The sequence below is a fragment of the Larimichthys crocea genome, chromosome III (genome assembly GCF_000972845.2).
Source record: "Larimichthys crocea isolate SSNF chromosome III, L_crocea_2.0, whole genome shotgun sequence".
Taxonomy (NCBI): domain Eukaryota; kingdom Metazoa; phylum Chordata; class Actinopteri; family Sciaenidae; genus Larimichthys; species Larimichthys crocea.
This window is the reverse complement of record NC_040013.1, coordinates 35,002,405-35,026,698: the sequence shown is the minus strand read 5'-3', so window position 1 is coordinate 35,026,698 and position 24,294 is coordinate 35,002,405. Positions and strand designations below refer to the sequence as shown.

The 24,294-nt window shown below is 40.8% G+C and overlaps 1 protein-coding gene across 2 annotated transcripts; it reads right to left on the bottom strand.

Annotated features, from left to right (window-relative positions):
* Nucleotides 1–49: 49 nt before the first annotated feature.
* gak (cyclin G associated kinase) lies at nucleotides 50–23,323 on the bottom strand. 2 transcript variants are annotated; one of them, XM_010742786.3, is made up of 30 exons: nucleotides 22,916–23,323; nucleotides 18,729–18,790; nucleotides 18,051–18,110; nucleotides 17,054–17,168; nucleotides 16,404–16,546; nucleotides 16,086–16,211; nucleotides 15,346–15,435; nucleotides 14,803–14,938; nucleotides 14,310–14,422; nucleotides 12,538–12,616; nucleotides 10,989–11,106; nucleotides 10,078–10,086; nucleotides 8,470–8,519; nucleotides 8,123–8,271; nucleotides 7,760–7,882; nucleotides 7,452–7,585; nucleotides 7,142–7,336; nucleotides 6,929–7,046; nucleotides 6,754–6,833; nucleotides 6,426–6,619; nucleotides 6,077–6,238; nucleotides 5,661–5,827; nucleotides 5,252–5,513; nucleotides 4,646–4,840; nucleotides 4,362–4,499; nucleotides 4,143–4,229; nucleotides 3,760–4,014; nucleotides 3,495–3,643; nucleotides 2,815–2,991; nucleotides 50–2,643 (listed from the first exon to the last, which is right to left on the bottom strand). In XM_010742786.3, exons 1-30 carry the CDS (start codon nucleotides 23,055–23,057, stop codon nucleotides 2,542–2,544), a joined length of 3,930 nt encoding a protein of 1,309 aa, XP_010741088.2. In that variant the 5' UTR covers nucleotides 23,058–23,323; the 3' UTR covers nucleotides 50–2,541. The 2 variants fall into 2 exon arrangements, with proteins under 2 accessions (XP_010741088.2, XP_010741090.2); XM_010742788.3 differs by lacking the exon at nucleotides 10,078–10,086.
* Nucleotides 23,324–24,294: the final 971 nt, after the last annotated feature.

Genomic DNA, 24,294 nt, shown 5'->3' with positions numbered 1-24,294 from the left:
GGTGAATGTAAAGCCCCTGTTAATCTTCAAAATAAAGACAATGAAACAGTTCAAAAGCTTTTTTTTTAATTATTTGTCTTTGCACTGAAATCTACATTCATATTAGTATGATGTAATTTGGTACAGTAAACACTGTCGATGTGTGGTTTTGCAATCCTCCGTCTTTATACTATAATCATACTGTCAAAGAGAGTTTCAAACTAAATTTCAAGCATCAGTTTTTATTTTTTTTATTTTTTTTCTTACATAGGTTTACTGGCCCCTCGTGTTGGAATTTCAACAAAATGTCAAAATGCAAAACGGAAGCAACAACTTCGGTTCTGCCTTAAGAGGGAACAAAAGAAACAAAAGTAACAACAAAAGAACAGATTAAACAGACAAATGATAAACACATACGCTTAACAACAGAGAGGATATATATTTGTAAAAGCACATTCGTATTATAACAATAAGATGCTTTGGAATGAAAACAGCAACAAAGAGACTCACTGTGATCATCCAACAACTGTCCAACTTGCACTCAGCACATTTCACTTATATATTATCTGAAATTTTTCATCTTGTGCCATTAATATGCATGAATACATGTCATTAGAACCCAAAGTCCTCCCTCAAAAACATAATAATAAATAAGAAAACAGGTGATTTGATTGGTCCATGAGGTAAAATGTGAAATAAAAAGAGCAAAAAACAAAAACAAAAAAAAACTTGGAAATATTTTTGAAAAGACAAGAACACAAAAACAGAAACAGTGTGTGCAAGGCTGGAAAAATTAAATTAAGAAAGAAAAAAATCAGGATTGCAGACGAAAAGCATGAAGTCCCTCAGAAAGAAACACACACACACAGACACTGACTTGCACACACATACACCCACACTACCAATCACGCGGTCAAGCATGAAGCTTAGTAACAAATCAATCTGCCCATGTTAACAAAGCCACTTGATGAATGATAACATTTCTATATTTACACTTAAGTGATGACTGACAAAAGCTCAGAATGAACCCCCCCCCCAAAAAAAAAGAGAGAAAAAGAGAGTACAACCAAGAGCAAGCCGAATAAAACACCATATTCTCTTTTCATTCCTTCACTTTTTGATCTCCTCCTATGCACTGATGGAAAAGTGGATTTCCACTAAACCAGGGCACTGGGGGGTGGGTGGGGCTTACAGAGACAAAGAGAGGGGTTAATAATGACGACGACGATGATGATGATGATGATGGAGATGCTCAAAAGCAATCAGCAGTGTGAGCGCCCGGGAAGGCATGTAATCTGCCAACTCAGTGCAATCAGGCAGGTAGACTCTTTCTGTTTCTGCTACAAGAAAAAGAGCACTTCAACAAAAGAGCCCCCCCCCTGCCGCCCGCTTGGACTACCCTGGTTTGTAATAAAAACACACCTTACCCACCCCCACCCACCCCCAACCCCTTCCCCTCCGCCCTGTTGTTTTGAGGTTTGGTGTGGGAGAGCATGCAGTTAGCTACACAGTATAGCCTGAGTGGGTGGAATTAAAAAGAGCACTTCAAAAAAACAACAGACTGCCCGCTTGTATTTATATGGGGCTCCAAAAACAAGTTCAGCTTCTTTGTCAGAAGTTCAGGATGCAGGATTTCAACATCGATCTGAGGAGTGTATATAGCAGTAACTGTGATGGTAGAAGCAGCACTAGTAGTGTTCAGCAGGCAATAGTCTTCTGGAAAGGAAATGGCTCAAGAGCAAACCCAACCAAGTGTTGTACCCGAAAGTTTTATCAACAGATCTACCTCAAAAATCTTGGGGAGGTTTAAATCCTGCTTCTGCATTAGAGTTGTTTTCTTGTTCATTGGTATGTGACTCATCAGCAATTTATTTTTTTATTTTTTGAGGCAACTAAGCTTAAAAACGTAACATTTAAATGATGTTTTGTAAATGTCCATATTGGCTGGCATGCTGAAATCGTAAAGCCATATTCATTTTTTTTTTTTCCAGTCAGCTAAATGACTAATTGCTGTTTGCAAAAGTGCCAGGCGCAAATGACAAACTTACCAGCCACAGCACAAAATTTACCAGCATTTCATTAGAGTAGGGTCATTTTATATTTTTGTCATGATAATCAGCTCGGTAATTTGAAATGTCTTTGTATTATCCGATTTCTTTTCCGTTTTCTCTTCTTCATGTGATTGTCACCCATTCCTCCCTCCTGATGTTTGCAGCACCACTCAGGCAGTCGTACAGGTAGGCAGTGAGTTTTAAGAACTAATGTTTATTTAATCACAATGTTTATTTAACCGGTTCTTTATGAACCAGTGAGGAAATTTTCATCACAGCCAGACATGAGGCGAACTGTCTTTTTCTTTGACCGTAGAAACAGAAGAAAGTAAAGAAGGAAGAAGGGAGTGAAGGGAATGGTAGAGAGGACACCTCTCAGAGGCTCTGTGCCCCCTAAGGCCCAATGTGGGCTCAGTCCTGTCCAATCTGGCCCAGTCTAACCCTTGTTTGGTTAGGCCAAATCCAGTCCAGTCATGTCTGGTCTGGTCTAGCTGGGATCCTGACCAGACTTTTAGAAGAGTGCTTTGGATCCCTGGTTCTCGAACTCTGACCAGGCGTCGTTCAGTTCCATGAAGATCATCTTAGCGTATTGTTCATAAGGCTTGCCTGTTGCCTGCAGAGAAAGACCATACATATGCAAATGAACAGAGAACAGTAAAGATGAGAGTTAAAATGCTAAAAATAACTTTTAGAATAAACAGTATTCATATTTTGCCTTGTAACTGTCCTGTGAGGTTTTATTAATGCACCTGGCTAAATGCGTAAGCAGCATGTTATACTTTACCTTATCTGGATGGACAATCAGCACAGCCTTCCTGTAGTACTTCTTCACCTGGTCAGGTGTCACCAGGTCGGCCATGCCTACAGCTTTCCAGCGGGTTTCACCCTCCCACAGCACAGTATTCAGAGTTGACAACAGTGCTCGGATGTTTCGCTCCTTCCCTTCAATCCAGTCCAAGATCTGCAGCACGACAATAAAACAAACCTTTACTACCTTTAGTGCAAACATTGTTCAGCACTTATAGGCTGCTCTGTGAGGCACAGCTCTGGGTATCACCTGCCAAAAGGTGCCTTGTTGTGTTGAGCTAAGCAATAAGTAACCAGAAGGACCGATTGGTTTGCTCAGAATTTCTTTCTTTTTTTTGGAGTAAAATCATCTGCTGAATAAGTCAGTGGGCAAGGTGATTTACTCAGCACTTTTTAAATCATATTTATCCACTTAAGTTTTGCAAATAGCTATGTTTTTTCCAGGAACACTCTATTGCAGTTACATCAACACCTGGAAGCTGCCCAGTACAACCACCTGGCTCAGGTTGGAAAGGGAAGTGCTGCTCTTTCACTTCTCCCCGCTAAATTTATTCTGGTAAGATGGAACTGATGTCACATATTTGCATTTTATCCACTGAAGAATTTGTTTTTAATAGCGCGTTTTTTGTCCTTCACATGTGCATTCAAGTTGGTTACCTGTAGTTTTAGCGGATCGATGTCTTTTGTGATCTCCTGTCTCCTCATTTCAGCAATGGTCCTTGGTCCCTTCCTATCAGGCCTGGAGGCAAAACCCTGAGTCGACAGCAGGTCCTCAAAGTCATCCTCCTTTACCTTTGGCTTGGGGCCTTCGTTAAGAAAAAAACATTTGAGTTATAACTGAGTGTTAATTGTGGAAATTAGCACAGAAAAATGATCTTCAAGGCGGGTAAGAAACCTTTCCCCTGTACTCAGTGTCTCTTACCAAATCCAGGCCCACGAACTCCTCTCTCCTCTCTCCCACCAATGACACTGGAGAAGTTGAGGTTGTAGTTGGGTTTGGTGGACTGTGCGCTTGCAGGCTGAGATGCTGAAGATGCTTTGGGTGCGGACCCAGATCCTGATGGGGCCATCCAAGGTTTGCTCTGGGCTGAGGTGGGTCTTCCAGATTGCCAGGGCTGAGCTTGAGGCTTAGCAGAGGAGGAAGGAGCCTTTGTGCTAAACGAAGGTGCAGATGAACCTGCAAAAAACATGAGGAATGATATTAGTTAGATACAGTTAGTCATTTGAGATACATTTATAATTACAAGCCAAGTTTCTCTCTGTGCACCATTACCGGCATACTGCATATCTGACCCAGCCTCTTACCTGGTAAATTGGATGCCAGGTTTCCTAGGTCAGCAAAAGGATCAAAGGTCTGAGACTTGGCCTTGGACATAGATGACACACCAGAAGCTAGAGACAAATGACCAATATGCAAGTTAGAGTTTGATTCACAGTTTAGGATTGCCAACAAAATCAACAATTCACACAACTTAGTAAATTGCCCATCAGCTGCAAACCCTTACTTAATGTTCATCCACCTACCCGTGTTGGTATAGTTGGGTTTGCTGGTGGTGGCGTTCATGCTAGTGGTGTTGCCAGCTGCCCAGCTGTCCCACCCACCTAGCAGGTCTGGTTGGCTGGCTGATGATGTCATCTTAGGGGTATCGTTCACTAGCTTGTCTGGTAAGATACAAACATCCAAAGTTACACTAGTTATGCTTCCTTTGCATGTTACCATTAGCCATTGCCAGGAGCAAATATCAATAGGGAGAAGAAAAACAAACAAAAAACTAAACTAGAAATGTCACAGCAGCTGATGTACTTACTGAGGTTAAAAAGGCTTGTGTTGGAAGCAGGAGCAGGGTTACTGTGAGCTGAACTGAACCCGCTGGTGGCCGAACTATCAGAACCCAGTAAGTCTCCAAACAGGTCCGGTCCAGAGGCCTGCCGAGACGAACCCACACTGGAGCCAACACCAGAGCCAGTCCCAATCCCAAATGGATCAAACAGGTCGCCCATGGCTACAACACAGACACACCAAAAGAGAAAAAAGAAAAAGGATTAAAGTGTAACACAAAAATGCAGCACTACAGGGGATGTGGCTTCATGGCTACAAAGTGTGTGATGTGGGAGAGATAACATAGACAAGAGTGAGAGACCACTGCTCACTTTTGCAGGAATACAGCTGCGGGTGGTCAGAGCTAACCCACCTTATCAGCCATGAGCAGCTGTAAGACTGTGGTGCCCCTGGATTTTTGACAGTGAAGCACATTCACGACCATTTGTAAGTTTCGATGTAGTATACTGTATGTGTGTCGGTTGGTGACGAAAGCTGCCACCATACGTCACCTGCCTCTAAAGTGAGACAATAGCTTAATTCAAATGCATTTTTATAATAATGCAACTAGCGCGTATTAAGTCTTATCTCTTACGTTTTGCGTCTGGTGTCGCCCCACTGGGCTGCCCGCTGAAGAACAAGTCTTCCTGCACTGCTCCTGTCTGAGCAGCAGGGGGTGCAAACAGGTCATTGAGGAGGTCACTGTTGCTGGATGCAGCTTTCATTTCTCCCTGGACCACTTGATTAGGAGCAGAAGACGAGGTTGAAGACATGGCTGAAGCTTGAGGGTCAGAGTTCAACCCCAAGAGGTCAGCTGTGTCACCGGTTGGAGATTCCTGGGCTGCAGGAGTGGAGCTCTGGGGGGAGATGAAGGTCACCGAGAAAAGACAGCAATGAATGGAAGAGAAAATGAAGCATTTTGGCTCTGCCTCACACAAGAATGTAAAGTCGTACTGTACTGATGGCATAATATGATACAATCAGCCATTCAGGACTTTACCTACCTGGAAGTCGGCATCAAACAGTGGTTCGCTGGTGTCACGTGACAGAGGCTCCCCACTGGGAGCAGAATAAGAGTAGGACTCTCCTTCTGATTGATCACTCAAGTCCTCCTGGTCATTCATGGACCCCCCTCCTTGACTGCCTGAAGCATTCGGAGTGCCACGCACATCTACCATATAAAAAATTTTGGACATTTTAAGGGATTTGATGTTATTTCTTAATCAGTAGGGGTGGGCGTTAAGAGGTCAGAGTGTATTTCATGGCTTGTCTGGGAGAATTTCGATCTTTTAAAAAATAAAACAGGGACAATTACTAAAAATCGAAACTTATACAGAGCAATAGCTACATGATTTTGCCAGGTATATTATCATTATATATTATAGTGATAAAATATTATCAATAAACATAACTACAGTACCTTCCCAATCCAGTGTCTGGAAGAAGTTGTTGGCATTGCTATCGGTGCTCACAGGAGATTCTGCTTCTGTTGCGTTTGAGCCTTCTGGAGTCTGAGCTGGCTGGGGCGACTCAGAGTCATAAAAGGCTGAGGAACCTGGCTGACGAGGCAGCTCAGGCTTACCTGTAGTGATAAAGGTTAAATATTTGGTTCACGTGTACAAATTAATTTAAAAACATACTCAGAAATGTGTCTGATTTATACACTAAGTGAGCTGATAGACTGATGGATTGCGCTACACAGCAAATCAAACCAAACCCTGATACTTCTAATCCAAGAAGCCTGGCTTTTGTAAAAGACTGCCACCTACCAAATTTGCTGAGAATCTCCTGCTGTTCATCACGGGAGGAGAAAAGGATTTTGGGGTTGAGGCCCTTGGTTTGGAAGCCCTCCCAAGGAGGTGTCTTGGTGCTGGGTCTGTCCCTGGGTTCCACCTCGATGTCCAAGTTGACCTGGAACAAGTCTGGGTACTTCTCCTGGATGTCACAAGCATCCAAGTCATACCTGACAGGAGAACAGGTAGATGGGAGAGACAATGTTATGAAGGAAGAGTTCGTTAAAAACAAACAAACAAACGGAAGACAAATCGGAAATCTGAAGCTTTAAGGGAACTGAATTTCTCAAAATTGTGTACATACTTGGCAAACTTGACAGTGGTCGCATTTCTGGGGACAAAACCTGTGTGGAACTGGATCTGAAACATCTTCATGGATGCCATCTAAAACACAAAAATATAGAATTTAAAATGAGTGTTTCGTCCATCATTTTCTTATATCCATTTTAAAACTGATGAGATACAGATTGTACACATGCCTTGGCCTGTAGACGTCCTCCCAGTGTTGATCTTGCATGATATATCACCACCAGTACATCTCCTTGGACTGTCACATTGAGGGGAATCTCTGCTCTCCCATCCTCCATCTTAAAATCTCTGGAAAGAGCCAAGGAATGAGAGAGAGAATGAATAATTGAAATAGTCACATTGTTTCACTTCTGGAAGGCGTTCTCGTGCGTGTGTCAACTCACTTCATCTTGTCGTACTCCTGTGATGTCGTCAGGACTCTCTCGTCTCCAACATAAACCTCGCAGAACGGTCTGCACCCATTACGCTGCTTGTTGAACAGCGGCACGGGTGTCATGATGATGGAGCGAATTATTATGGGCTTGCTGTGGGGGATAATGGGCTCCTCTGCCATCATGTCACACATATACTCTATATATCTGCAACAATCAAAAATCAGGATTAGAATCATGTTTTGCTGGCTTTTATTAAAACGGTGAACATTTTGGTGCATGACTCACATCCTAAAAATGATTAACGTGTATGATTTCATACCTCTTGTGTGAGGGCGCTATGCCAGGGGGGCAACGTTTCATTGAAAACATGTAGACAGCAGCTTCAGCTGTTGTAAAAAGGCGACAGAAACACAGGAAGGAGCACACCGCCACCGCTGATGCTGCTCTGCCATCCTACAGAGAGAGAGGGAACATGGTGGTTACAGTGAAGGTAACAATGGAAGATACTACAGGTGTCATTTTTTATTCTCTAATCATCTACTTGTGTCCTGTCCCATCCTGATAATGTATGAAGAACTAAGTCATTAGTCATCTTCATCACGTAGTTGGTGGTGAGAGGCCACTTACCAGGCAGTGCACTATACAGATGTTCCTCTGGTCTTGTTTGAGCCAGAGATGCATGTTTTTACACACACTGTAGAGACTGCGGAGGTTGGGGGCACGGCGTACCTGCCAGTTACACTCTGAGACCTACACACACACAAAACGACATACGCCTTAAGACAAAAAGAATCTTGTATAGCTACATGACTGAGAGAGTAATAGCAGAAAATAGAGAAAAACACTGCTGACATTGTGACTGAATAAATAAACTATTCACTCACAGCAATGACTCACCATGACACATGGGAGTTTGGTAATGTTCCACTCTGGCACACATCGACTAATCAAAAAAAGGCACGCACACACACACAAACACACACTTCATACCCTGTTATGGAATCGAGAAGGCCTGTATGATCGTTTTGAGAGGTTGTAGACAGCATAGTGACCAGCGTGACGTGAATCCAGGAACAGACGGACGTCCTCGATGTTGTTCTTTATCGCCGATTCCACCCCCTCTGCTGGGAAGGACATGACTACACACACAAACAAACAATTGCAGAGGAAACATGTTTAACGTCAAAGGTTCATCTGTTTGTCATAATGTTAAACAGTGACTCAGATATTTTGTCACATCACTTTCACTTTACCGTTGTCTCAAAGGAATTACCTCTAATGTAATTTTTCATCATGAAAAATCAAAAAGTCGGTTCTATGGACTGTACTACACCTACCTGCTATTCTGGAGGTGATGTATGAAATATCCAGGTCCCCTTTGGCATAGCTGAAAGAGAAATTAAAAGAACACTTATGAAAGAAGTTGGTATACAACTAAGTAGGGAGGAAAAAACAGAATCAGGTACAACCATGGGGGATTTCTGCCTGGACTACAACTCAACAGAATAATTTTAAACAGTTTTGATGGAGACTGTCGCACAAATGTGCAAATTACACTAAATAATTCCCCAGTTTGTCTTTCCTCTGAGTCTTAAATGTAGCACAGGCTTTTGGCAGATGCTTCTTGTTGCATGAGAATATGCTCAGGAGGATCATTACTGCCAGTAACTCCTTGGTGTTAAGTATTATTGGCAGTTAATTGATGTAGAAAGTAGGCTACATTGGAATTTACAGCAAAAGTCATATTGGAACAATGACAGCAGCAAAAACAATGCAATATGATTCCCACTGAAAATTAAAAAATTGGTCCACACAAACAAACTTTAGGCCAAGCAAAACATAAATATACTGAATCTATATATGCTGATGATGCACAGTTTTATCTGTGTGGTGTCAGGACAGACGGGTGATGCTGGTTAAAACACGTATGTAACTGAAATGGTGATTTAGTAAGCAGTGGAGCTATATTAAAACCTTTAAACTACCATTCATTCATTCGCTCATTCATTCAATTACTTATTCAGTTTTAGGGGCCAGTAAATCTTAATCATGTGGTACGTTTGAAGTTGCTTATAATACAAATAGGGCTGGGTATCGATTCAAATTCCAAGAATCGATTCGACTTCTTCTCAGTCTTGAGAATCGATTATCATAATCCGTTCTGATCCAATCCGATCTCGATTCGGGTTAGTGTTATTAAAACCATTTTTTTGGTCGGAATACGGGCGCATATCTTTGCAAATGTAACCCGCAATCGTCTCAGTTATTTTAAGAGAACGTACAGAAGTGGCTGGTAGTTAAGTGTTGAGTCTTTTGTCTGTAGTTTTATTATATTTCCGGTGAATTTTCATTTTTCCCATGTTCATGAACGCATCATAGTCATTCCGACGGTCATTGAACGCACCTCGCATGTGTGAGACGCCATAGTGTGGGGTTAAAGTTAACAGGGGGAAAATGTATTAAAATTTTAATTTAATCAAATCGATCTTTGGATGTACGAATCGATCTATATGCAAATCGATTCAGAATCGGAAAATCGATTTTTTTCAACACAGGCCTAAACACAAATAAAGAATAATTATGTAAAAAAACAAGCAGATTTGTTAAAATAATTAAAAAGTGACAAATAAATGGTTGAACAACAATTTTAAACTTGTTACTGACTAGCCCAATAATTTCCTGTACCATGCATAGAGTATATGCTTCACTTGTTTCGTCATTCGCTCTTAAAACGACACTCATCCATTCATTCACTTCACGCCACTCTCTGCATTCATTCAATTGAATCATTGAATGTGTGATGTTAGGATCAGCAAACTGTGACGATGGACACAGCACAGCAAATGGCTTAGTAGGGTTTTTTTTCTTCGTCTAAATTAACACACAAACTACAGGAGCACACAGAGCAACGCATTAACTGAGGCACTTCACCGACCCATATTTACCTTGGGTTGCTAGGTGATGGACACATAGTGGGACCATGAGGGATTGGGACAGAGAAAAGAAAAAACAAAAAATAAACAAAACGACCAAACAAATGAAACAAACCGATGATAGGATAACCAAATGAAACATCAAACCTTAACAGGTATGGGCTGAGTGGGTATTAAGAGGAACACTTTGCTTATTTCTAACCATTTTAAACCCATCACAAAGCCCACTTGTCACTGATTGCTGCAGCCAAGGTGTAGCAGACCAGATGACTTATGTCAGCGGTTGGTGAAAGAACTACAAAGAGAGAGAGAACCTAAATATGGTTTGTCTTTTCCTGCAAGATTCACAACTGTAAAGTCTGCCATCAGAGTGGAAAACCACATTTTAGACAGCCAAACAGCAAAATGTTCCTTTTAAAAAAAAAGGTAGATCTGGGGCCATGGTAGCTATGAGTATGAATGGTTACATAAACAATTTGCAGGTGTACAATGTCTGCGTTTTCCTTTCACGGTGATGCAACTGTGATGCACACGATGACTGTTTAGAAAACTGGTAAGTTATTTGGTGGATGCCTGAAATAAAAATTTCTTACATGACTAGAGTGCACAGTAAATTTACAGATTTATCAGATTTTTCCTTATCATCAAACACAAACATGGATGAATAAGAGTAGGCATATGTGGAGTTACAGTAGCCAAAACGTGAAAAGTTCTCCATAGGTGAACACAAACATGATGGAAATCATCTGATCAATTCAGCAACACATGCCCATGCTACGCCAAGTGAGAAAAATGTTATATGAATAAAGCACGATCAGTGGCAACCGATCTGTCATGAGAAAAAAGATTAACTGAAAAGAATACGATAGAAAATATGAATAAACAACAAGAATAATCAGGGTAACAAGGTTAGAGCACCTTACCTGGCTACTGACTGGATGACCTTAGAGGAAGTGTCCTTTATGTTGGTCAGGAACCGTTCTGTTCCTCCTTTTAAGATATCAAAGAGGCCACTGCCCGACTGATCAGGATCGTACATGCCTATAAGAATGACACGATTGCAGACACTGGGTTCAACTGGAGAAATCAGGGTCACAGTTTAACTCACAACATAAACATGTATGCAACATTTGTATATATGTATGAGTGTCTGCATGATTTGTATTTTTTAATTATTATCTAACAAATAGACCAAATAAAGATCTGTTTACCAAGCTTATAGATGAAAAGAAAGGTTACTGATTGAGTAAAATCTATGTTGTACAACCGCAGATTTAAAAAAAAAGCCACGTTCCTGCTTAGCTGTGATGTGCCTGACATGAAAAAAAGTGGTGAAAAGAGATTGTTTGTTTTACTTTGAGGTAAATGCATCGGATAACATCAGTTGCTTTCAGCTGTGGCGGAGCTGCCTGATGTTGAGATACAACAACGACAAGCTGCAAATGACTTAGACTGACTCATTGTTATTTGTCGAGCAGGCCTGACATGAATGAACAGGAGGTTTCTCTTTAAGGGAAAGAGCAAACATATTCTGCCTTTTGACAGATGGTTTACTGACCTTGCAGAAATCCTCTTAACACAGATTGCAAGTGTGTGTGTTACATGTGTGTGTGTGCATGTGTATTGATGAGAGAAAAGGTACAGATAAACAAGTGAAATATGATTTTCTCACAAAGGACCTCCAGCTTTTGCTCAGAATGAATGTGCGTACAGTCTGCTTCAGACATAATGTAGGGTGCGAATCACAGTCACTGTGCCAAATGTTAATATGTGATACTCTAAAGTTTGTTTTCTCTAACACCCATTTTGGCAGGAAATTATTCCTGTGATTGCTCTTGTCTATTCTGCTACAAATTAACACCACTTATTATTATTATTATTATTATTATTATTATTATTATTATTATTATTCAACCTAAAAACTGAGCATACAGCCAGTGACATACACAATAAAATCTCATCTTATTGACTATATTACATAAGTAATATATAACAATAAAGCAGTAAATGAAACATCCTGCAACAATCCTGCTCTATAACCATGTTAAAGGTACTTGAGTTAGAATGAGAGTAAGATATCTCATGTTGGGAAATTTCCATACATAATGATCATGATTCAATAATTCACCATGCAAATGTTATAATAATATAAAAACAAATGACCTACTGAATGCAGGGTGTATGGGATATGGGTGTAGTCTGGGCGTGTGTGTGAGAACATGTTTTTCGGTTTGATTAGAAATTCTGTGTTTTTGTTTCTGTGGTTTTAGGTTGCCCTTCAGCAGATCAATGAGTTGTTACATTTCACTTTTGGAAATGTGACACTGTTTTCAGAGAAGATTCGGTTTCACCCTCGACACTCTAAACAAAGAAACGCTATAAAAAAACAAACATAAACCTGCAACCTCTCTAACAAAACACTGTTCCCAAAGCTACAGAGAGAATAATATTGTCATTCAAACAGACTCTTACCTGCATTGTTGTGGACGTTGTGGATCTGCATGGGCGGCTGAGCTCCATTGTTGCCAAATCCTCCGTTTTGCTCCAACAGCTGCAGACATTCATAGCCATCATACACTGGACGCCAACAGTAGTACGTACTCAACATTGCAACAGGCAGGTCAACAAAAACTAGGTTGACAAAAAGGCTTAAAAAAAAAAACCCAACAAACAAAACAGGTTTTGCCTAAAACGTTCAAAATATATATGAATGAGGAGCAGCAACCAAAAAGAGGTTAACAGAGAGAGAGAAGGAAATCATCAGAAAAACAAAGATCCTCCTTGTAAAAAAAAAAAGTAATCTTAAAAAACATGAAAATATTTCAGTAATTCCATCCCAGCAAAGGATAAAACAGAGCCTGATAGAAAACGATGCGTCGAGGAATAGAAAAAGAACATTAGTCAAATCCTGAATGTTAAGCAACAGGTCTCTGTCCCTAAATATTAAATCACCAGTTCAAATCAATGAGATGCTCGCTAAAACAATTTTTCAGAACTGCAGTTTCTGGGTCTGCGTTGAGCCAGCCAGACAGCCTCTGCGTCTCGCTTCCCCTCCGAGATGTCTACCGTATTTCTCCCCTCAGTGTTTCACTTCCATCTCTGCGCCCATCCTTCACAGGTTTTCTCCTCTCCGCTCCATCTAACAGTCTGTCTCTCCATATGTCCTCTACGAAGCGGCACAGAGAGGAGGAGGAGGATTATACTCTCCTTATGTCCAAGCAGGGAAACCCCTTCTTAACCCTAATCAGATCAGCGATCACCAAATCTGCCTTGCCCCCCTGCACACATTTACCAGCCTTATGCGGATTCACTTTGGTAAGAAATTGGTGGAGATACAGAAGAGTTTCAGTTTACTGATTTGTTTTAAACAATTAAGCATTAACTTAGAATAAGAAGATTAGAATTAAGTGTTTGTAGTGCTAAAGCACAAGAAAACTAGGATTTCCTGCAGTGGTAACCAGTGTATGAGTTAGAAGAAAAAGAGGGAAGCTTTTTGACATTGAAATCAGCTTTACATATTATAAACTGTGGCTGAGGATTTGTGGTAAGAATTATAAGAGGCTGTGGCTGCTTAGTCGGTCAAGGCCAGTATCCCGGGTAAAATACTTTTCTATTCGTGTTGGTGTCACTTCATGCTTGTTTTTTTTTTTTCATTTCAGTTTCACCCATTTTCCACCTCTATGTGTCTCTTGGATGCATTAGGACCATGCCAGCTGGGAAGAGAGGAGCCTAGGAATAAGAATACAGACTCCTTTGAGACTGCCGCTGTGTGTGTGTGTGTGTGTTGTATTTGGCGTTGAACACATGTGAGGCAGGATTACACACACACACACACACACACACACACACACACACACACACACACACACACACACAGCGGAAGAAGCCGTGTGGTCGGCCTGTCAATAGTCTTTTCCCAGGCTGGCAGGCACTGAGGATGAGCCCGTGTCTCACTTCATCAACTTGTTTACTTGAATGCACTTAAAGTTGTCACCAACCTGAAGAAACCGCTTTAGACGGTTAGAGATAAGAAAAACTCATGAACCACACACTAAGGTCTCAAATCCATTCTTATAGAAGGAAGGAGAAATAAGGTGGAGGAACAGCCACGGTCAAAATTTTGCACTATGTCAGCGGCAGTAATTCCTGAGAAAGACAACGACTGAAAAATAGCAGCACAAACAGACAGTGCAGCATGTCTATGTGACATGTAAGATAGCACAGTTCTACTGTGGTGTCACTACCTCTGTAATGGGAGATTTGGAGTTGACATTGCGTGCTGCTGCTATCTCCTGGAGCTGGTTGACCAACTCTGTAATGGACAGACGCTCCTCTGGGTTCACCTTCAACATGGAACCTGGACGTCAGAAAGGAGGAGGAGCAGAAGAATGAGTGGAGAGACAGGGAAATGTTAAAAAACGAAAAAGATAGTTGGATGCAAAAAAAACAGTGGACAGCACTACCATTTATGGGAATCAAGGCTGCGTAGATGATAAATTAGTAATTAAATAGTTGATTATTATTTATGTGTTTGTGCCATTGTTTGCAGGAAAAGGACAGATGTAAATTATCCACCAGGTGGAGCTCTTTAACCTAATTAGATTAGCTGTAACAAGGTACTGGCAGCGCTGCAGTGACAACTGTGTCAGTCAGCAAGGCCAGAAGAAACTAGAAGGATGGATGAATAAACAGACAGATGGGCAGGAACTAGCAGACACAGAACAAAAAGGTACGTACGTATGAGGTCATGATACACGGTGTACTTGACATCGTTCTGAGGGATGGAGTATTTTCCGTTGACGATCTGCAGCTTGGCCCCCTCTTCGAATGGGTGCTGCTTAAAACACAACAGGTAGAGGATGCATCCTAGGGCCTGCACAGGAGAGAGGAAATAACAAAGATCACAATAAACTTCAAGACAATTTCCTCAATGAAAAGAAGATCATGAAATAATCCCATATTTTTGTTTTCCGTTTATAAGAAATAAGTATTGAGCCTGAAAACATACAGTGTTTTCCCAGGAATAAGGAGAACATATTCTTATCCTACCCTTAAAAAGAGACCAAAACAACTGTGAATCTGTGCTGCTGGCTATAAGCAACGTTATCTGCCACTTTAACAACACGGCAAAATCCTCTTCAAACAACTTCCGAATCTGTCTTCTACAAACATTGCGATGAGTAGCTCGGCTATAGCAATGATACAATCTTAGACCTTGATTGGTCCTGGATTAGCTGTGACATTGGGGAATAAAAAACAGAAAAAGGTAAAAGCTCTGACCCAAATGTCCTGTTTCTCATTGATGGGGAAGTTGGAATAGAGATCGATCATCTCCGGTGTTCGGTATGCAGGAGTGGTGTTCCTTGTGATCTACACACACACAGAAAAAATGAAAAATCAGCACACAAACACAGCTGATGGACCAGATAAAACCAGAATCAAGTACCCAGCTATAGTTAGCTGCTGGTCTGCTGTCTGAGAGAAACTTATGAAGTTAAGAAAATGCATTGAGAACTGTTTCCCCGTCCTCCTCAGAGAGCTACAAACAAATTATTCACATCTAAACTAAAAACAGCTGTCACGCAGGTTATTACATTTAGAAAGCAGGATCTGTGGGGACCTGCATACTTAGATCATCTGTGGACCCCTGTGTGTGATTGTGTCTGGTGCTTATGGTATAAATATAATTAACCTGATTAATCTGTGTTTCCTGGACCTCTAGCTGTTAATTCAATCAAAGGTTTCTGGTTCCTGACAAACACCATGACAACAGTATTGCCACTGACCCCCAGTGAACTTTTTTCCTCCAATTGAACGGCTGACTTTCATAGTGACATTACAGAATATAAGATGCATTCATATAAGTAATTAATAATTCATATACAATGTTTTTTGTTTCTTTCTATATAAAAAAATACTGTTGGAAAGAAGAAGAAAAAAAGAGTCAATGGTTAATGTGTAACGGAGCACCCTGCTGAGATTAACCTCAAGTGATTGTGTATTTGTGTGTGTGTGTGTACCTCATCCTCCACCATGGACCTTTTCTGTGCTGACCAGCTGTAGTCGGGGTAATGTGACACTGTGGTGGCGCTGCCAAAGTCACACAGCTTGATGGTGCCCTGGTTACTAATCAAGAGGTTCTCAATCTGCAACACATCAAGAAAGCTGTGGTTAGCACGTCAACCAAAGCACATGTAATTACCTATCAGTAATCATAACAGCGACTAATTTAAAGCACAATCAAATGTTACAAAATCAGTAATATTGCGGTTCATTTTAAGGTACGACATAACGGATACTTCATCATTCACTTATCCGACTACAGATCAGCGACAAACCTTGAGGTCTCTGTGTATGATCGGAGGTTTCTGTTTGTGCATGTGCTGCACGGCGCGGCACGTCTGGTACAGGATTTTCAGCACAGTGTCACATGACAGGGGAGCCCTCTGTTCTACCCGCTTTATGAAGTCCACCAGCTGACCTGAGGCACAGGAGATACAAAGAGGGGAAAGCATGAAAACCCATCAGTTAAAGTTAAACTAAGACCTGCTGATACCCACATGTCTTTTTTTATTGATCGTAAGTTGTCTGAGGGAATCGGAGAAAATATGACACACTGCAGATAAAAGTCTTGTATCATGCAATAGAATAACTGATAATAACAAAAACGTGCTTCACACACTTATTATTAAGTGGCTTACAAAGAAGGAGACTACTGAATGAAAAACGCCTGTTGTAAATGACAGCTCAGCCCGAACAGAGAGGAAGTAGAGCAGGAAGTAGAAAGGTCGCAGACGGGAATGCATTTCATCATGAGTGTCTTTCAGTTAAAAGTTACTGGGAATAAATTCTGATGACTCAGATGAACTGAAATCTAGTTTGAAGAATGAGAAAGTGCTGATTAACTAGTGAATACATTCAACAAAGAAAGAGAAGAGGTGAAAGACAAAGTAGAAGTCTCTCTGTTTGTAGGAGTGTGTATATTTACCTTTACACAACTCTGTGAGGATCAGGAACTCGGCCTGTCCGGTGTCCGACTCCTCCTTACTGATGGAAGCAGCGGAGCAGAACTGAACCATGTTGGGGTGACCAGACAGCTTTTTCTGTACAGCGAGCAGGTTAAGGAACATGCCGCAAAAACACTGCTGTGGTGTCAAGCCTGGCCTCAGGTGTCAGGTTCAATCTTCCAGCCACATTGGAATGACTAAAAACCCATTGCTTACTGACAATTGTCCAGCGAAAGCAAGAAGAGCTTACAGTTGAGTACTGGGAAGAATTCACTGATGACTGTGTATTTTCTTTCCTGCCTACTCAACATTCACATCATTAGTTTTAAAACACAATGTTGCAATGAAACCGGAAACACAGTTTCATTTACCACTGGTTTATGACTCTGCTACACAACATAAAATAACTATTGCCCAACTGTACAAGAGAGGTGCCAGAATTTTTTTTAGCAGCTTGCCAAAAGGTTTGTTAGTTCCCTCCACTGGCACTGACAGGGTTATCTCACTGACAAAAACTGTGGCTCCATGATATAAAACCTCCCCAGCGACACTGATATACAATGGCTGCTTCAGTGCTTTGATCTTATCCCTCCTGGCAGCCACTGAATAACACATCTGTGAAAGAAACCCCTCCAGAATTATTCATTTTCTGCCCTGCTCTTCGCTTCTCCTCAAACACGAAACACGCTAGACTACTCCACTAAGTAAGATTCAGATTATGTGGACACGACCACATAGTGCAAAGCAGCCTGTGTGTTTGTGAAACAGTAATGCCATAATAAACTTAAGCACTGTAAATATATATTAGTTCCTGGTTTGCGCATTCTGGCATTGTGTGGCACTGCCAATAAACTACAAGTGATCTAGTAATGACAGTGCAGTAAACTGGAGGTGGTTTAGAGTTTAATGTGCCTTGGTCACATGTCACCATGTGCGCTGTGTCTTTTGTCGTGAGGGTCTGGAAATGACAAAGGATACCATGAAGCAGACTTCCTGTATGATTTCCTTGTTCTTCTCTTCCTCGTTGGACAGCAGCCTCTGCAACAAATGTGCACACACGCCATTAGTTTTTTTTTTTTTGCTGTTCATCAGGCGACGCATAATCTTTTTATTAAACATACCTAAGAGGATTGAAACTAACATATTCCATCAATAAACAGTCTATACAGCAGTTGCTTTGAACACCGGGAACTGATTTTAATGCCAAGTCAAACAGGATAATAGATTTATCACATCGACTGCTCCTGCTGATTATGGTGACTGACGAGTTCAATGGCCGCTTTCCCAGTTCAATCTGGATCTAGACCCAGAGTGAACCGTAAAATGGATATTTGCAAGCAAACCTAAGCCAAACATTTAGCACATTATTGCTTTTCCTTCAGTGCAGCCATTGTTTTGCAGCGTGCCTTATCTTTCTTTCTCTCTTGCGCATTTATCATTTATTTAGACCTGCATTAAAAGTCATCAGTTAACTGCTGAACGCAGACAGAATAATAACACTGCATAGTATATGCAGTGTACAATGGAGAGAGAGCTAATGTCCCTGATTCAGTGCATCATTTATGCATGTGCAATACTGAGCGGTACAGCATGTAAGAGGATCAACATGTAACAAGCAGCAACAGGCAGAATTTTCTCAGTATACATTTATCTTACCTTGAGGGCATAGTCTTTACCACCGCTCATGTCCTGGGCTTCGTACACAAAGGCAAATCCACCTATGAATGAAAAAAAAAAGTGCAACCAGCATGTAATTTATATTGAATAGTACATGTAATCTTGAGCTCTTACAATGATATGTAATCATCATCAAACGCTCTGCGTGAGCAGGGTGTTATTTCACTGGTCAGAAGTATTACCGATGCTGATGCATCTTTATACAAGACATGCCGCCTCAAGAGTTGGAGATACTGTAGGCTCTAATGGGCACATTTGGCCACACACTTATATAACATTGCTTTTCTGGTGGTGTAGAATTTTATTTTTTTTTTTAAAGTGGAAATACCACCAGCACAGGACACCATACACACCATTCCACTCCACAGGATGCTGAATTAATTTAGTTTCACCTTGTGACCACAGAGAGCACTAAAACCTCCAGGAATGCCCTGCTTCACACTCCCATAAACAATTTAAATCTGGAAGCTGCCAAGTATAACCACAGTCTTGTCTGCTGGCCGCTGAGCAGCCACACTGGAGATGTTGGAGCTTAAGTGCCTTGCTCAAGAATGACACAAGCACCTAACCTTTAGACCACCACTGAGCCCCAGCTGAATATACACCTTTTCACTGAAGGTGTGGCTGAAACCTGCACTGGTGATATACACTGATAATGATATCTATAACTACTTTTCAGTATAGTCAGTACACCACTTGTTCTTTTTGTGCTAGCTCCGGTTTTGTGTGCGTCTGTGCTCACAAGAAAAATATATTTAGCAAGTCATAGTCCAACCGAGGCCATGAAGGGGTTACCATAGTGATGAGTAAATCAACTACCAGCTGTGCTCTGCTCTGATTGAGCACGTTCAAGATTCTAATCTTTAAAGCCTTATTTACAAAAAGGAGGACTGGCCAGGTGTGGTCAGTGACTTTTATTTGGTCAGGCCTGATTTTGCAAACACTAGCCATCTATTGAACGAGTACATCCTTTACTTACACAATACATTTACCTGCAAAGGTTGGGACTTTCATTTAAAAAGGGAGACACTGCAGGTGAATAACTTAAACAACATTTTTAGTAGATAAGACAATGAAACCTCCATAGTTCATCATCAAGACTGTTTTATTACAAGATTTCTAAAAAAAGGTTTTAAAAAGATTCTTTTTTTGAAAGATTATGTATTACCTAATTAAAGATACGCTCCTTTGCATAGATTTGTGTATTACCTAATTAAAGATACGCTCCTTTGCATAGATTTGCAGAACAAAAATCTGAACATTGGATAAATTCTAGTGTCAAAGGGCTTTATAAAGCATTGGACAATTTTGGATGGATCTCTTTTTATGACTCCATAAATCTTAATAAATAAATTTTTTTACTTTAAATATGCTAATGTAACATTATCTAATGCTAATGCTAAGCTTTGTGTGTAGTAACTGTAACTGTGTAAAATCTCAATATTGACCAGTGCATGAAAAAAACAGTGTTTCTGTCTGCAGTGTCTCACCTGAAGAATGTGCAACCTTCCCTGTAGGGATCACATTTCCTCAGTTTTGTGCTGGCAAATGGAAAGACTGCAACTTGAAAGGCTCTATTCTTTTGCTCTATTTACCACTCCATTCCAAGAAAAATACTTGAAATGGTGGGTAAAAATCCTACTGCATTTCACCCAAAACTTGCTTGGGTACATTCTTTGTGCTTGTGTTAAATAATTACAGGGATGTAGGGAATGAAGCGCAGTTCACCCGCTTTAGCTCTGAATAAAGGGACCTCTCTTGTCTACTGTTTCACCTGCTCAGAAAAGGGAATAAAAACCAAGAGAAAGGAAAGACCAGCCAGGTGTCTCTGTTCTTGAAAACCTGTTTAGTTATGTGAAGATATTAATCTCAGCTTCACAAACCAAAGGACAAAGTATGTGGCTTTGAAACTGAGCTCATATTGACAACCAGCACTTGTGCATCTGCAACACAGCGGAGTGGTTTCCTAAATTTACCCAAGTGTATTAAACGGTTACCCAAACTGAATCTTTTAAGTAGAGCAAACCTTGAATGATCAAGTGGCTGGTACAGCAGACAGACAAACTAGTTATGGCCCTAAAAAAGTAAAAGAACCATCTGGTTACAGCCAACCACTGTATTCTCTCATGAAATATCTTGGCGAGGAAACACAACAAAGACACTTTTCAACAGCAGGATGTTTGAAAAAGAGCAAAAGGTTTAGTGTAAAATGATCCTGATTTGTATCATCTGCCTTGATTTCTAGGTCGTGTTTAACTTCTCTCTTCAACAAACTATCATGGCTGAGGATGTGCAACCACAACAACATGATTATACTGCTGATCGGGGTTGAATTAGTGCCGAAACAAGTACTTGATAGTTAAGCAACAACAATTTTAATGATAAAAAAAGTGAATTGTCTGTCATTTATCAAGCAGAAATGTAACTGATGCTCAACTGTGTGCGCTTCGAAGTTAAATAAGGTGATGTGATTGGCATTTTACACGTTTTTTTTTTATAACATGTATTACACAGATTTAAAACGCAGTTGGGACTGAACACTTCAGAATGAGTCAGAGTGTTGCGAAAGGGGACACGTGAGTGAGTACTGCACGACAAAGGTTTCTGTCAAATAAACCGTCAGAATTAGCCAGAAATTTTCAAGTAAGGTCTGGTACCGGAAGACACACATTACGTGCTGACAGAAAGAACATAGAGACTTGACAACTTCCTAAAACATCAGGCTGGTTTTTGTTACAGTATCTCCAACAGCATGACCTGACAAACCTTCATCAGTTAGATGTGAGGACTATTTATAATCAGAAATAATTACGACAATTAGAAATGTACCCTTTTTTTTGTATATTTGTATTGCATATTTTCTGTATATATGTTTTCTACTGTTTTGCTGGTTTGTATTGTAGGAATGTCATAACAATAAGTTACATAAAAAGCGGAGCGAGTTTACTTGCTGAACTAACGGGGCTGATTATGCTGAAAACACTGCTGACACTGAAAGACTGAGTACTCATCTTCAGACTACTTGATCTAACCGTTAATGTTAAATCACAGATTTAACCACTACGAGCCACTAAGTATCTAACCATGCGTGGCAGTACACAAAGCCAAGGACAAAAATCTGTGTTTAGGGCTGCAGAAATGAAACCTGATCTCTGGGTTCACACATTTCCTGTAAGCAGACACAATTGTTTTGATGCATATGAACAAATAGAGGCTGCTATTTTATTCAGACACATTATTATAAACCCAAGCAGCTGAAAGAGCAATTTTGAAGCATATGATGAGGGGACTCATATGATATGTATATGGTAATATACCTTCAACTTACTAAGGAATACTATACATCAAGAACAATTAATAACACACACAGACACAACAAAAATATTTTTGAGACACTAACTAACTGTCTTTCTATATTTGCCATATTTCTTAGATATCTTTCAACTTGCATATGTTTTATATTTCATGTATACTGCTGTTTGCACCAGCGATATGAGGGGAAACACTATTTCATTTCTCTGTATGTCCTGTACATATGGCAGCACTGACAATAAAGCTGACTTGACTTGAAACTCCAAAAGACCAAACTAGACATTTAAAAAAACAGGTTTCACTGACACATTTCATCCTGTTCTTGTTGGTTTGTTTATTTTGGAGCCTGAGCCAGAGACACATGAATAAAAGATAATGAAGGAGAGATCAGGGAGAAAGAAGCACTGGCACCTGACCAGTCTGAAACAATCCAGCACAGCTCTGCAGATGCTTTGATTCTGCACTTTGTGTATTTAACATTTTTCTTTTAAAAATGCACCACCATGTTAAGAAAGAGGTTTGGTAACAACACTGCCATCATTCATATTTTCATTTTGAATCTCCTGTCTGTCCTCACTGTGATGCTTTTCTCTGGAGTCAACAAAGATGATCAGGTTGAAGCTGTGCGGTTAACACACAGAGCTAAAAGTTAAAGTCCCACACATCGATCTGACGTGTGTTAGTCTCACATAAACCAAACGATCACCGGTGTGTTTACTCGGTGACTCAGGCTCTGCGTCGCTATTGACTACACGGTAAGTCTGTCACTCATGCTAACGTTAGCCGCTTAGCCGTAGCACACTTTAGCCGCGCAGGACGTCACCGACACATCTCGTGGCAGTACGCAGTCTCACCTTCCGCGATCACCCTCTTGATCCTCAGTTTCATGTCGCCGAGCTCAACGATCTGTCCGACGAAGTCATTCTGGTCCCGGCTGGCCGCCCCGGACGAGCCGGGCCCGGCTAGGAAATCCAGTGCCGACTGGAAGAGGGACATTTTTTATCCAGCGCCCTGCTTCGGAGTCACAGAGGCCGGCTCCGGGTGAAGGAATGCGCCGTGTGAAAAAAAACCCCAGCAGTCTCGGTGGGAACAACTCTCGGTCGTTTTCCTTTAGTTATACCAGCGTACGATCAGGTGATATTATCCTTTCACTGGAAGCAAACATCCTCTTCCTGCTGCTAGGCTGACGAGGCCGCCACCATCTCTGCTGGCGCCGACTTCCGTGGAGGGCGATGACGTCAGGACACGATTCAAGTCATGTGACGTAAAAAAAAAAAAGTTAGGAAACAGAAAAAGATGCTTGAAGTAAACAATAAAATGTATTAGTGCGCCATCTACTGGGCATGCATCTGTAGTGTCCTGCTTCACACACACAGACAGTTTGAATGAAATCAGTCAGTGTTAGGATTACACAGTCACAGCTCAGGCTGGTATCAGTGTGAGGTCTATGCAAGACCCTGCCAACCCTGCCCTGTTTATGTTATTATTTTTTTTTTAAAGAACTTTATTTCACAAACAAAGGAACACAGATCATATACAAAACATTACAAAAACATTCATGTATATTCTACGCCAATAGTTTACATAAATATATTTAAATGTTCACATATATTAAGCGTTTTTATAGCTTTTGTGTTATTAGAAAACTCAATGGAAGCAATGTACTGCCTGAGCTCAGTGTGAAAGGCAACAAAAGATGGTTTTCTTCGAGTAAATTTACACTTATGAATATGAAATTTTGCCATCAGTATGATGAGATTGATAATAAAAGTTATGTCTAATCTTACTCTATTTTTGTTCAAGTCAAAGAGCCCAAACAGTACATCCCTCCAAAACAACTCATTATCAACCTTTTTAGCAATAAAGTTACAGATATCAGTCCACAGACTTTGGACAAAGGGGCAGTGCCAAAATAAAGCCCTGTTTCTGTTATGTAACATCCATCTATCTGTATCTTCATCAGGATCGCAGTGGGGCTGGAGCCTATCCCAGGTGACTTTCGGTGAGAGGCGGACAGGTCCCAGGGCACATAGAGAAAAAAAAACACACATTCACATCTACGGCTAATTTAGAGTCACCAATTAACCTATTAAGTCTTTGGACCCATTAAGAACCCCCATTAAGAACCCACACAGACACAGGGAAAACATGCAAACTCCATACATAAAAAAAACAGGAACCTTCTTGCTGTGAGGCACTAATCACTGCACCACCATGCCATACGATAGAAAAA

What these genes read in the sequence shown, in the direction of transcription:
- gak (XM_010742786.3), bottom strand. Translation starts at nt 23,057, where the DNA reads ATGTCCCTCTTCCAGTCGGCACTGGATTTCCTAGCCGGGCCCGGCTCG. An exon ending in CCTCACAGAGTTGTGTAAAG is followed by an intron (nt 16,547 to 17,053) that starts GTAAATATACAC and finishes CCTGTGCCTCAG; the next exon opens with GTCAGCTGGTGGACTTCATA. An exon ending in CAACGTCCACAACAATGCAG is followed by an intron (nt 11,107 to 12,537) that starts GTAAGAGTCTGT and finishes TCATTCTTATAG; the next exon opens with GCATGTACGATCCTGATCAG.